This window comes from Prunus persica, chromosome G6 (genome assembly GCF_000346465.2).
Source record: "Prunus persica cultivar Lovell chromosome G6, Prunus_persica_NCBIv2, whole genome shotgun sequence".
NCBI lineage: Eukaryota > Viridiplantae > Streptophyta > Magnoliopsida > Rosales > Rosaceae > Prunus > Prunus persica.
Window position 1 is genome coordinate 28,626,377 of NC_034014.1, and position 12,623 is coordinate 28,638,999.

The 12,623-nt window shown below is 37.8% G+C and overlaps 2 protein-coding genes and 1 long non-coding RNA gene across 6 annotated transcripts; 2 read left to right on the top strand and 1 right to left on the bottom strand.

Moving 5' to 3' along the window:
* LOC109949779 lies at positions 308–1,119 on the top strand. The gene is made up of 2 exons (XR_002272041.1): positions 308–613; positions 807–1,119. It is a non-coding gene; the product is annotated as an uncharacterized LOC109949779 (long non-coding RNA).
* LOC18771966 (long chain acyl-CoA synthetase 6, peroxisomal) lies at positions 960–6,083 on the bottom strand. Of its 3 annotated transcripts, none has more exons than XM_007208374.2 (23): positions 5,750–6,083; positions 5,532–5,592; positions 5,352–5,429; positions 5,129–5,200; positions 4,964–5,045; positions 4,766–4,871; positions 4,605–4,681; positions 4,278–4,322; positions 4,082–4,168; positions 3,787–3,876; positions 3,569–3,648; positions 3,394–3,487; positions 3,213–3,301; positions 3,039–3,127; positions 2,823–2,952; positions 2,601–2,719; positions 2,335–2,458; positions 2,163–2,249; positions 1,971–2,074; positions 1,799–1,884; positions 1,568–1,654; positions 1,387–1,473; positions 960–1,281 (listed from the first exon to the last, which is right to left on the bottom strand). In XM_007208374.2, the coding sequence occupies exons 1-23, from the start codon at positions 5,859–5,861 to the stop codon at positions 1,192–1,194; spliced, it is 2,076 nt and encodes a 691-aa protein (XP_007208436.1). In that variant the 5' UTR covers positions 5,862–6,083; the 3' UTR covers positions 960–1,191. The 3 variants fall into 3 exon arrangements, with proteins under 3 accessions (XP_007208436.1, XP_020421599.1, XP_020421600.1); XM_020566010.1 differs by having other exon boundaries at positions 5,735–6,083; XM_020566011.1 differs by lacking the exons at positions 3,213–3,301; positions 3,394–3,487 and having other exon boundaries at positions 5,735–6,083.
* On the top strand, positions 7,553–12,508 carry LOC18775314 (mannosylglycoprotein endo-beta-mannosidase). Of its 2 annotated transcripts, XM_007208310.2 has the most exons (11): positions 7,553–7,889; positions 8,234–8,372; positions 8,507–8,734; positions 8,912–8,970; positions 9,143–9,191; positions 9,431–9,661; positions 9,825–9,994; positions 10,084–10,288; positions 10,454–11,122; positions 11,205–11,432; positions 11,535–12,508. In XM_007208310.2, exons 1-11 carry the CDS (start codon positions 7,741–7,743, stop codon positions 12,330–12,332), a joined length of 2,925 nt encoding a protein of 974 aa, XP_007208372.1. In that variant the 5' UTR covers positions 7,553–7,740; the 3' UTR covers positions 12,333–12,508. The 2 variants fall into 2 exon arrangements, with proteins under 2 accessions (XP_007208372.1, XP_020421809.1); XM_020566220.1 differs by lacking the exon at positions 7,553–7,889 and having other exon boundaries at positions 8,295–8,372; positions 8,559–8,734.

The window sequence follows — 12,623 nt, forward strand, 5'->3', positions numbered from 1 at the left end:
ATAAAATTGAAAACCCCAGTACAGCCGGGCGACTGTACTATTTAAAAAAATTTAGAAATGGAGCAAAGCCGCTCGGCTATACAATTTTTGAAGATAATAAAATCACGTATAGCCGCTCGGCTAGACTATTTATATATATATATATGTATAGAAAAAAGGAGACCCGCCTAGCGATTAGGTGTCCACGTGTCAAAATAAGTATACCCACGCGGTTATACTATTTTAGGGGGGAAAAAACCATAGTATAACATTGATAAAACCGCGTATGTCCTATAGTTCTTTTTTGGGTGTGGACTATACTATTTAACAAAAAGACCCGCCTAGCCACTAGCTCCTAGGCGGGCGCCTAGACGGCCGATTTTTCGAACACTAAATTCTAGGTTTATTTTGCATATAGCTCGGGTGTTGTAGCATTTCTGCACTGGGTTCTAGTATTCCATGGAACGAATCAAGACCAAAGCTTCCAAACAAACCCATTAGAGTACATGACCTGAAGTAAGCTGGTGTAGATGTCGCATCCAAGTTGTTGTCTCTGAGGTCTGAACTTGCTGATGCTGGTTCGTATGTGATATTTATATCTATGCTTGATGAAATTGCCTGGCTGTTGAACTTGGTAATACCTCTGAACCTATCTGTACAGTGGGTTTTTTTGTGTGTGGCAAAGATGCATGATAACCCCGTTTATCGGCTATTCTCAAATATTCTTGATTCTTTAACCAAATATAAAATTATAACTACTCAAAATTATTCATAAATGTTCATGCTTTTGTGTTAATCCAAATGATGAGCTAAATTTTCTTTTGCAGAGAGGCAGTTATGTGTGCATATTGGATTGTGGAGACTGATAAAGCTAAGTTATTTATAGATACTTCTAAAGTGAGCGCAGAGGTGATGGATCACTTGAAGAATGCAGGAATTGAATTGAGGCCATATGATTCCATTGTTTCTGAAGTAGAAGGGTAAGTTTGGCCCAAGCATGGGCTACAAAGAATCAAAAGTTTCAATAGTTTTTTTTTTTCTTTTCACATAAAGAATAACAATGAAAACCTCATCATCCGATCAAAGACGGTTTCGACGTGTCAACTACAATTCATTAAAAATGATGGTTATTACTTTTTCTTTTCTTTTCTTTTCTTGGCTAAGGAAAAGGATGGTTATTTTTCTCATCCTGCTTCCATGTCTTTCGGATCATCACAGTTTTGCCGGTACAGCATCAGATAGCTCAGAATACATGGTTGATATTGCTTTTGCAAAGTGTTCCTTAGCTTGAGGCCTCTTGATCTGGAAAGCGTTTCAAGTCAATACAATGATACTAGGATATGTAAATTTCAACCCATATTTCCCTCACCGTTTTTGATATCCAAGACAAGTAAAATAGAAGCTTACCTTGAAGGTTGGAGTGAGGAGGCCATTTTCCAACGTGAATGGTTCAAGAACCAAAGTTACAGCTTTTGCAAATTCAAAACCTCTCAACTGCAGTTGTAAATGAAACACTAAATATAAGCTACAAGAGTCCTTGCAACCTGAAGATTATTATTTCAGGCAGTATGGCTTGAGACAGATTTACCTGAGCCTCCTTTCCAAGGGCATCCATGCTAGCCAAAACAGCAGTCCTTGCTCTTGGATCACTGCACAGTTGTGAGAGATCTTCGTACTGCATCGAATGCAATAAGAGTCAGCCAAAAAACAACAAAACAATTCTGTCTTCATCAAAAGGATAAACGTATCGAGCAAGCGTCATGCCTGCATGAACTAAAAGACAATGGAGATGAACCTAGGAGGTTAAAAAGAACCACACCTTTATGCCTGCAGATGCAGCCCACGCTTTCAGTACATCTGGATCCACTACAACTATAACTACTAGACAAGAGTTGAAGCTGTCACCTAGAAGTAGCATAAAATGAGCAAATCAGCAAGTAAAGCATAGCTGCTGGGATGTTTTATATGCAAAGAAAACTCAATCTCCTCACCATATACAAAACTTTGAGCAACAAATTCGCATTTGGCGTACACATTCTCAACCTTCTCTGGTGCTATATACTCCCCCTGTGCCAACTTAAATATGTTCTTTTTCCTGTCAAAAGAGTAGATATTCTGAATGACATGTTCTTTTTACAATTCAATATTTTTGAACTATAATTATCTGTAAGATAAGATCTCACCTATCAATGATCTTAAGCTGGCCTCCGGGTAACCACAAACCAATGTCTCCAGTATGCAGCCAGCCGTCGTCATCAATGACTTCTTTCCTGTTCAATCAACTGCACAGTCAGGTAGACACACTAGTGCTAAATTTTGTATCTGTGATCATAATAATAGATGCATGTTCTGTACGTCTGGATTTCATCTTTGTGGTAGCCTTGAAAGACAATTGGACCCCGGACACAGATTTCTCCACGAGGATGGGGCTGATCCTCAGAGGTGTAATTCATTTCAGGGACATCCACCAGTTTTATTTCTGAAAAAGAAAAAAGGCAAGGCTACTGAGAGAGGGTGGAAAACATAGAAGAATCCGAAATGTGACACTTAGAATCAGATAATATGCTATCTAACAGCAAATTCTTATATACATTTGTGTATGATAAGTTTGATAAACTCACCACAGGCGGGATTAGGGGACCCAACGTGGCCAGATAAGTTGTCACCCTCATCCATCATGCTCATGGCACAAGAAGTCTCTGTCATACCATATCCTTCAATTACTTGGCAGCCAAAGCACCTGCGATTTTGGTTACATATGCAGCAAAAATTTCATTGGTCTTAACACTTGAAAAAAAAAATGCAAAATTATTAAATTGCACTCTATAAGATAGTCAACTTACACTCTAAGGAAGTCCATGACATCAGGGGACAAGGGTGAAGCACCGGATCCCATAAAACGAACTCGTCCTCCAAGCTTTTCCTTTATTTTGTTGAACACCAATCTGTCCCATATTGGTGATCCATTCGAACCTGAAATAATTGTTTAACATAGAGAAATTTAACAGCATGACTTAAGTAATAGCCTATGAGAAGGTGAAGTTATTAGTGTATATTACCACTCATTATGGATTGCTTCTTGGAACTGTAGGCAGTTTGAAACAGTCTCTCCCTTAGAGTCCCAGATGTTTTAACAGAATTTGCAATTCTGTGATGAACTGAATTAGATATGACATGGAGACCACATGAACAATAATAAACAATACTTTTAAGCAGCAGCCAACTATGATTACCCAGCATATATTCTGTTGTACAACCGAGGCACACTACAAAATAATGTAGGTCTCAGTGCAACCAGGTCATCCATCAATTTCAGATTGTCCTGCAATTAAGGACAGAGCTGTACGTAATGCTTGAATGGCCTCAGAGACTCCAGGAGATACTAAAACTATGATACTCAGAAGAGTCACATACCCCCTGGTAGAAACCAATAGCAACACCGTAGTACACTGATATAATTTGATTAGTTCGTTCATAGATGTGTGCCAAAGGAAGGTAGGATATGTAACTGTGGAAAATAAAATGTATTTAAACACTATATGAAACTTTGTCTGACAGACAACTAATAATTTATATATAATGTACTCACATATCCGAGGGATAGAATGTGACTGCATGACAGAATCCAGCAGCGTTTGCAATAAAGTTTCCATGGGTCAAAACAACTCCCTTTTTGAGGGGGAGGAGGGGGTAGAGAAACACGATTAAAACAAGTAACGAGGTCCATAATGTATTTCACCATAGCAATATATAATGAGCTTTTGCAGCAGAAACTGAGCATAGTTTCATAAGAAAAGCAAGCTCTACCTTTGGTGTTCCAGTCGTACCACTTGTGTAGCAAATGGTTGCAACATCTTCAGGCTTAGGAGGGCAAAAAGGCTGCAGATTACTGCGGCCCTAAAAGAGAATCATTGTAAGGTGAAGACACATACATGTTTTATAAACAAACATTAATGCTACACCAAGATATAAGCATACAATTAGCAAAACAAAATTCTAAAGAACATGTTTTTCTCTGTTCGGAAGATAAGAACATACTTGGAATATAAATTTACAAATAACTGAAAAAAATTATCAGGATAGGTTAAAGTCGAAAATTTACCTGACTGATGAGCTTTAAATATGATATAAGCTTCACTCTAGATGTAGATGGAAGCGAAGGCAAGTGTTCATCCATCCCTCCCACAACCTACATTTATGAATTTCAAGGGGAAAAAGGATTAGAAAACTGGAAAATATGCATTCGTTCGTTTTCAACTTAGACAAGAATAAGATAATAAGATTTCAAGAGTACATACCACTATAAGTTGTACAGACGGAATCTCAGATACGAAAGTTAACATCTGCAAGAATCAGGAGAGGCTTATAAGATGTAACGCAAATTTGTAAAGCATAAATTAGCATATTATGGAAAGCAGAATTCAGATACAAACTGGTATTTCCCATTTTCAAATTGTTAACAACAGAAATGGTACATTGCAGAATATTTTGAAGAAAACATTAAAAGAAAGAAATAATACATCTTTGAATGATGCACCAGCCTATGACATTCCTTGCAGGCATCATTTATTGCAAATTTGCAAAATTGCAAAATCACATCTGAAGAAGCAAATATCAAAACTCACAGTGCTTAGAGTCTGTGGGGCACAAAAGACTGCCTGTACACCAGCATGATTTACGGCGTACTTAACTGCATCCGGGCCTGCCCATAGACCGAAAATCTGTTAAAACAGAGTTTACAAACTCGGAACCATTCATTTGAGCAATTACAGGTATACATACATACCAAGAGTATCATATAAAGGAACTGAGATAAAAGAATATGCAGAGCAAGCATAATCCACAATCAGCCACTCTGGTCTGTTTATGAAATAAAGTCCAACACAAGCTCCCTGTCCAAGCCAAGATGATGCCATCAAATTTTGGCAAATATAGTCTATCATCAAAGCAGAGAATATGACTTGTGTAATGGATTTTGATTTACTTTTTCTAACCCGTGAAAGCGTAGGCCAGAACCTATTGCTTCCCGAGCTGTGGCTGCTTCTCCATATGTCATCCATTTGTACCTTCAATCATAAAGACCACTACTTTACATGGAGAAGGAATTGAAATTACGCACAATTAGAGAGCACAACACAAACCAACTTACTCTCCAACAGTTCCATCCACCCGATTTCGTGTACCTAAGAATTTGTAATCTCTAAAAACTTCAACTGAACGTCTGCATTTCTCAGAAATTTCGACCAAACAATTAAACAATTGTAATTCTTCCATAATATAATAATTAATAAATAACTAAAAAATAAAAACAGGGGATTAATTAACTCAATTTATTCAACCAAGCAAAAAAGTAAGAAAGTAAGAAGGCTGACACAAAGTTATCATGCAAAGTCCCAATTTGAGGATGATCAGCAAATCGACTGACGAGATTGAAAGGCGAACGTGCAGATCTGCAGCAAATCAATAACAAAAGCAAACCGAATAATTACAGCAACAAATTAAGGTAGCTAAAATCTACAAAAAAAGAAGAAGAAAGAAAAGCATATATATACCTATGCACATCCCACTTCCCTGTGTGCAACTTCTCTGGGAGCACCACACTGTAGCCATGCCCTGCTCAAGACCAAACACAAGACCACAGCTTCAAATTCTCCTTCTGCTATTCATACACCTATACATATATATATATATATAGAGAGAGAGAGAGAGAGAGAGAGAGAGAGAGAGAGAGAGAGAGAGAGAGATGAGTATGTACCGTGAGCAAACTCACCGGCGGTGAGGTTAGCGTGAAGATGAGAGTGAGGAGGATGGTCGGTTGAGGGAGGGAGGAGGTGGGAGTGAATGGCGTGGAGGCGACGCTGAGGAGCATGTAGAGATTCCATTTTTCCGGGGGTTTGAATCTTTTGATGAGATAATTTTCTCGGGAAAATGAATATGATCGCGGGAAAAGGGAATTCTCCCGGGAAAATAGGTGGGAAAGTTTGTAACCGCTTCTCACTCGTTGCTTACTTTGCTTTGCTTGGTGTCTGTTTGGTGTTCCCCCTTTTTATTTTTCTTTTTATTTTTTAAAGGTTCAATTGAAGTAACAGAAAAATTGACAAATGGGAAAATGGGCACGCTTATTAAGGGCAAATGTGACGAGGAAGGCGCAAACAGCGTTTCAGATTTCCAAATATTAAAATAGTCTAGCCGCGCGGCTATACTTCTTAAATATTTCTCATCGAGCAAGCCATACGGACAACAAAATCCTGACCGTTAATATCATCAGTTGGACGATTTCAAATCTTACTAGCTTGATAATTTACGTAAAAATAATAACTACTGGTCTACTGAACCAATAATATATTACAACAAACGCACAAAAAGATAAAGTTTTTGTCAGCTTAACATTAACATGCCAATGTATCATTTCAAACACAGTTTCAGAGCTTCAAATTTGGCAGAGATATCATATAAGGATAAATTTACTTGTAAATCTGGGGCCAAAAAGACTTTGAATATGTCAAACCAAATGGAAAAATAAAACGGAAGACTTGAAGAAGTTGAGATTGAAAAAGCTTGGGTCTTCAATTAAGCACATCACATGGCCATGTAATTCGGTCACATCTTGTGTTGTCTCCTTAAATTCAACTATATCCTTATGGGAAAGGGGAAAAAAATAAAAGAAAGAAAAATAAGTTATGGGAAAAAAAGATATATTATGGGTACAACAATAGGACTAGGAAGCCATGATGCAATTTCATGAGATTTTAAGGAAAAATTGTCCAACCAAAAATGTGCAATTTAGGCACATGTGTTGTGTTGATAAAATATTAGAAGCTTTGGTTGTGAGGATATCGAACACAAGTAGAATTTAACAAAGGCAAGTAATTTACAGCTATACAAACTACACCAAATACAGGTAAAAATCTTGATTTCTTCATATTGAGGTAGGTTTCCTCCATTAAAAGATAATAAAGTAACACCAGCATGAACCTAGCTCGCATAAATGCACATTATTGAGTTAAATTGGTGTAATTAAGAATCGAAAAAGTTAAACCAGTTAGTCAGAATCTTGCATTTGAATTTGATTATGTTCTTCTTGCATTAAACAAGTTAAAATGATCGTTTGTGTATATATATATATATATATATATATATATATATATTATTTATATATTTATTTATAAACAAAAGATAGAATAATGAAACAAAAGATTATATTGTGTTTTTTTCTTTTTTGTTGGGAACATTTCTTATTGTGAGGTTTTTGTTTTTGTTTTTTGTTTTATTAAGAATCTTTCCTATTAAGAAGGGTGATAATATACTAAATTCAAACAAATTATACAAACTCACATACACTACACGGATGTTATGACTCGAGCCCAAATTTTTTCCTTGTAGAACAATTGCTTAAAACCATTACACTAATGGGTTGTTTGCAACCTTTGCGGTATTGTTAGATAAATGATAAACTATTAATCCTACACGGAAGAAAACGGCGTTGTATGACTGTTGATGCGCGGTAAAATCAAAAGGTAGTTGTGAAAAAATATTACTTTATAACGGATATAACTGTATCACATAGAAATCTCAGCCGTAAAAGACAAGAAAAGGGATGATCATCTTTGTCGGTCTGAGTCTGAGAGCCTCTAGCCCCACACTCAAGAACTCATGTGCACACTGATAATTGAGAAAAAACTCGGATGAGTGTTGAAGTCTTCTCTTCATTTCTGACTTTTGAGAGAGAGTGAGAGCTAAATTGACTGAAACTAGGGTTTAATGGCAGCGATAGGGAAGACGACGCTGGACTCGGGGTGGCTCGCCGCGAGGTCCACGGAGGTCCATCTCAGTGGGACCCAGCTCACCACCACCCAACCTCCCTCCGTTGGCCCCACCACCCCTTGGATGGAGGCCGTTGTTCCCGGAACGTAATCTCTCTCTCTCTCTCTCTCTCTCTCTCACACACACACACACATTAATTTCAATGTGATTAAGTAAATGTGGTTTAATTTGATTAAAGTTTCGAGCCTTAATCTTCTGGTTCTGGGCTCAAGTTCATTTCAGTGTTTACAGTTCTAAAATGGGTTTACATGACAACAAAATGTGTTCAGAAATATGTAACTCATTGGTAGAATTATGTTCAACTTGTTCCACTAACAATTTGGAATTGATGCAAACTGATGGAAAGACAAACTGATGAAAGCCTACAACTTGAATCATAATTTTACTAAAAACTATCAGGGCTCAGGGCTAATCATGATTTAGTTCACAGTGTTTTGGCAACCTTGGTGAAGAACAAAGTTGTACCCGATCCGTTCTATGGGTTGGAAAACGAGACAATCATAGATATTGCTGATTCCGGGAGGGAGTACTATACATTCTGGTTCTTTACAACCTTTCAGTGTAAGCTGGTAAGTGATACATTTTAATGATAACATGTTCTTTCTTTATGGCAAGATTCGTAAGATTATCCTCAATTTTAATTTTTGTTTTCCTTGATATTTTAGCTTGGATACTTTCCTCTAAATACACGACCATTTTCCAGTCAGGTACTCAGCACCTGGATCTGAATTTTCGTGCAATCAATTATTCTGCAGAGGTATATTTAAATGGGCACAAAAAAGTCCTGCCAAAAGGGATGTTTCGAAGGCATTCTCTTGATGTCACTGATATAGTGCATCCTGATGGTCAAAACTTGCTTGCTGTTCTTGTTTACCCTCCAGATCATCCAGGGAGTATTCCTCCTGACGGTGGGCAAGGCGGTGATCATGAGGTACATATCTATATTCATGAGCCTTCTTTTAGATTTTTTCTCAAAGTTTTATCCTTCAACATTAAGATGCTGGATTTTATGCAAGACCAGTGATGGCTTCCAAAGAGTTAATTATCAAGTGTATGCAATGAACAAACTGAGATTAATATAACTATTAATTTTCAAATTTTATTTCAGATCGGGAAAGATGTAGCTACTCAGTATGTGGAGGGTTGGGATTGGATGTGTCCTATAAGGTGATTATGTTTTACTATTGAGATTGCAGAGTGTTTTCTTTAGCATGTTGTGATCACAAACCAACGATATGCTTTTCATCTTCCTTCTAAAATGGGATGCCAGAGGATGTGTCATCTTTTATTATCAGTGTAAAAAGGATTTCCAATGTAATAAACTTGTATATTGATACAGGGATAGAAACACTGGCATATGGGATGAGGTGTCAATTTCTGTAACAGGGGTGAGTTTAGTCTTAATGCTTCACTTCCTGTCATAGAATTTTCCTTCTGATACTGTCTCTATAGTGATGCTGATTTTCATCTTGTCGGGAAAGAAAATAGATTTACCTTTATATGGGCTGATCATTTGATTTGTGTTGAGGTTCAATGAAAAGTTGTTGACTCCTTGTACTGTGTAAGTATGGCCTTTGTGGTTTATAATAAGTTCTTTTGTTTTTTGACTCTTTCCCATTTGGTGCAGCCAGTAAAAGTAATTGACCCCCACTTGGTTTCATCATTTTATGACAATTACAAGAGGGCATATTTGCATGCTACAACTGAGTTGGAAAATAAGAGCACCCGGGTTGCTGAGTGTTCATTGAATATTCAAGTAACAACAGATCTTGAAGGAAATTTTTGTTTAATAGAGCATCTTCAGACTCAACATTTGTCAATCCCTGCTGGATCACGGGTGCAATATACGTTTCCTGAGGTTCGTGACAGAACATAGTATGCATGTTAATTATTTTAGCAGAAAACAATACTTTTCTAGAAGCCCTTTGGAGAACCTGTTTATCTTGATATTCAATTCGTTACATTGATTAGGTTTAGCTTTCAACACTTGTGTTCAGTACTAAATCAAATTTATTTGGCAGCTCTTTTTCTATAAGCCCAATTTATGGTGGCCAAATGGTATGGGAAAGCAATCCTTGTACAAAGTTTCTATTACTGTTGATGTAAAGGGATATGGAGAGTCTGATTTGTGGAGCCAATTATTTGGATTCCGCAAAATTGAGAGCTACATTGATAATACCACTGGAGGAAGGTATGGTATTTACATAAAACTTAATGTAGATTCTGTTTAACAAAATTGAGAGTCTGTTTAACTTTTAACTTGTACATTCTCCTCTCTAGGTTGTTCAAGGTCAATGGTCAGCCTATTTTTATTCGTGGTGGTAATTGGATATTATCAGATGGCCTCCTACGACTTTCAAAGAAGCGTTACAGTACAGACATCAAGTTTCATGCAGATATGAATTTTAACATGATCCGTTGTTGGGGAGGTGGACTGGCTGAGAGGCCAGAATTTTATCATTACTGTGACATTTATGGGTTGTTGGTAAGTCATGCCTGCTCTTGCTTTAACATGTGCATGTTTTGTCAGGTTTTATTGGGGAAGGAGGGATAAGTAAACTTGAATGCATTAGGTTTGAAATCTCACGGCCATGGAATTAGTTGGGTGAATCTGATCTATACTGCTCTGCCTCGGATTTAAATTTTGTAGGTCTGGCAAGAATTTTGGATTACAGGAGATGTCGATGGACGAGGTGTCCCTGTATCAAATCCCAATGGTCCACTGGACCATGATCTTTTCTTGCTATGTGCAAGAGATACTGTCAAGCTTCTCAGGAACCATCCTAGTCTTGCCCTCTGGGTGGGTGGAAATGAGCAAATTCCACCAGATGATATCAACAAGGCTCTGAAACAAGACCTCAGGCTCCATCCACATTTTGAAAGTTCATTAAATGAAGGTGGCAAGTTTGTTGAAGATTCTCCCGCAGTGTTGAGGGATCCAAGCCAATATCTTGATGGTGCACGCATTTACATCCAAGGATCCATGTGGGATGGGTTTGCAAATGGAAAGGGGGACTTCACTGATGGCCCTTACGAAATTCAAAATCCCGAAGACTTCTTTAAAGATGACTTTTACAAATATGGGTTCAATCCTGAAGTTGGTTCTGTAGGTATGCCTGTTTCAGCTACCATCAGAGCTACAATGCCTCCAGAAGGATGGCGGATTCCTTTGTTTAAGAAAGTTTCCAATTATTATCAAGAAGTCCCAAACCCCATCTGGGAATACCATAAATACATCCCCTATTCAAAACCAGGCAAGGTTCATGACCAGATTTTACTTTACGGGTCCCCAAAGGATCTCAATGATTTTTGCTTGAAGGTAAACTAATCTTTTGGTTATTCAGGGTGCACGTTGGATCTATCTCTGTTTTAACTGTTGGACTTACTTTAAATCATCTCAGGCTCAACTTGTTAACTACATTCAGTATAGAGCTCTACTGGAGGGTTGGACTTCTCGAATGTGGACTAAATACACTGGTGTTTTGATTTGGAAAACACAGAATCCTTGGACGGGTCTTAGAGGTCAGTTTTACGATCATCTTCTAGACCAAACGGCAGGTTTCTATGGCTGTCGCTGTGCTGCAGAGCCAATCCATGTCCAGCTTAACTTGGTTACATATCTTTTAGAGGTAACTTGGTTACATATTTCTTAGAGGTTACATGGCTTTTTACGGAGTTTACATTAGAGACATGGTTTGAGATTTGCTGTCATTGTCTCTTGCCTTGAACAGGTTGTCAACACTACTTCAGAGGAACTATCTGACATCGCTATAGAAGCCTCAGTGTGGGATCTAGAAGGAATATGCCCATACTACAAAGTTCACGAAAAGCTTTCAGTGCCGCCGAAAAGAACAGTGCCAATTGCTGAGATGAAATATCCAAAATCTAAAAACCCAAAGCCAGTTTACTTTCTTCTTCTCAAACTGTATCGCATGTCAGACGATCGCATTATATCCAGGAACTTTTACTGGTTGCATCTTTCTGGTGGGGATTACAAGCTGTTAGAATCATACAGGAAGAAAACAGTACCACTCAAGATTATATCCCAGGTTTTCATCAAAGGAACCACCAACGAAATGCATATGCTTGTGGAGAACACATCTAAGAAACCAGAGTCAAAAAGCCGAACCTATCGAAACGATTTTGCTACTAAACAAGGTGATGTCGATTTCGATGTAGCCTCGGTGCACTCTACACATGATGGAGCAGACAAAAAACATGAAGCTAGTTGGTTTCAGAAAATATCCAGACATTTCACAAAGGAAAGTGATGGCTTGAGGGTTGCTGAGATCAATGGCAGTGACATAGGCGTGGCTTTCTTCCTGCATTTTTCAGTTCATGGATTGAAGCAGGGCCATAAGGAAGGAGAAGACACAAGAATTCTTCCTGTTCATTATTCGGACAACTATTTTTCGCTCGTGCCGGGTGAAGCTATGCCCATCAAGATCTCTTTTGAGGTCCCTCCTGGTGTCACCCCACGAGTTACTCTTGACGGATGGAATTACCATGGTGTCCATACAGTCCATTGATGGAGCTGGTTTAAAAACTTGTTCTCTAATAGTTGAATTATACACAACGAAGAAGAGGTTTATAAGGATTTAATGGGACTCCATAGAGGACTTAAATAGTCATCAAATAAAACTCTAATTATAATTTATAGCAACAAATAGTTGTGAAATAAAAAACTCTATATCATCTCAAAACAGATAAGATATGATGATCAAGGTCCTTGAAGTAGGGATCTGATTTTTCCACTTCATTTTTCTACACTTAAACTCTTTTTTGCTTTTTAATACTTTTTAATCAATTTTGTTCTTTCT

What these genes read in the sequence shown, in the direction of transcription:
- LOC18771966 (XM_020566010.1), bottom strand. Translation starts at nt 5,861, where the DNA reads ATGGAATCTCTACATGCTCCTCAGCGTCGCCTCCACGCCATTCACTCC. An exon ending in GTGGATGGAACTGTTGGAGA is followed by an intron (nt 5,046 to 5,128) that starts GTAAGTTGGTTT and finishes TTATGATTGAAG; the next exon opens with GTACAAATGGATGACATATG. An exon ending in GTCATGGACTTCCTTAGAGT is followed by an intron (nt 2,720 to 2,822) that starts GTAAGTTGACTA and finishes CCAAAATCGCAG; the next exon opens with GTGCTTTGGCTGCCAAGTAA.
- LOC18775314 (XM_007208310.2), top strand. Translation starts at nt 7,741, where the DNA reads ATGGCAGCGATAGGGAAGACGACGCTGGACTCGGGGTGGCTCGCCGCG. An exon ending in TGCAATATACGTTTCCTGAG is followed by an intron (nt 9,662 to 9,824) that starts GTTCGTGACAGA and finishes TTTATTTGGCAG; the next exon opens with CTCTTTTTCTATAAGCCCAA. An exon ending in GATAATACCACTGGAGGAAG is followed by an intron (nt 9,995 to 10,083) that starts GTATGGTATTTA and finishes TCTCCTCTCTAG; the next exon opens with GTTGTTCAAGGTCAATGGTC.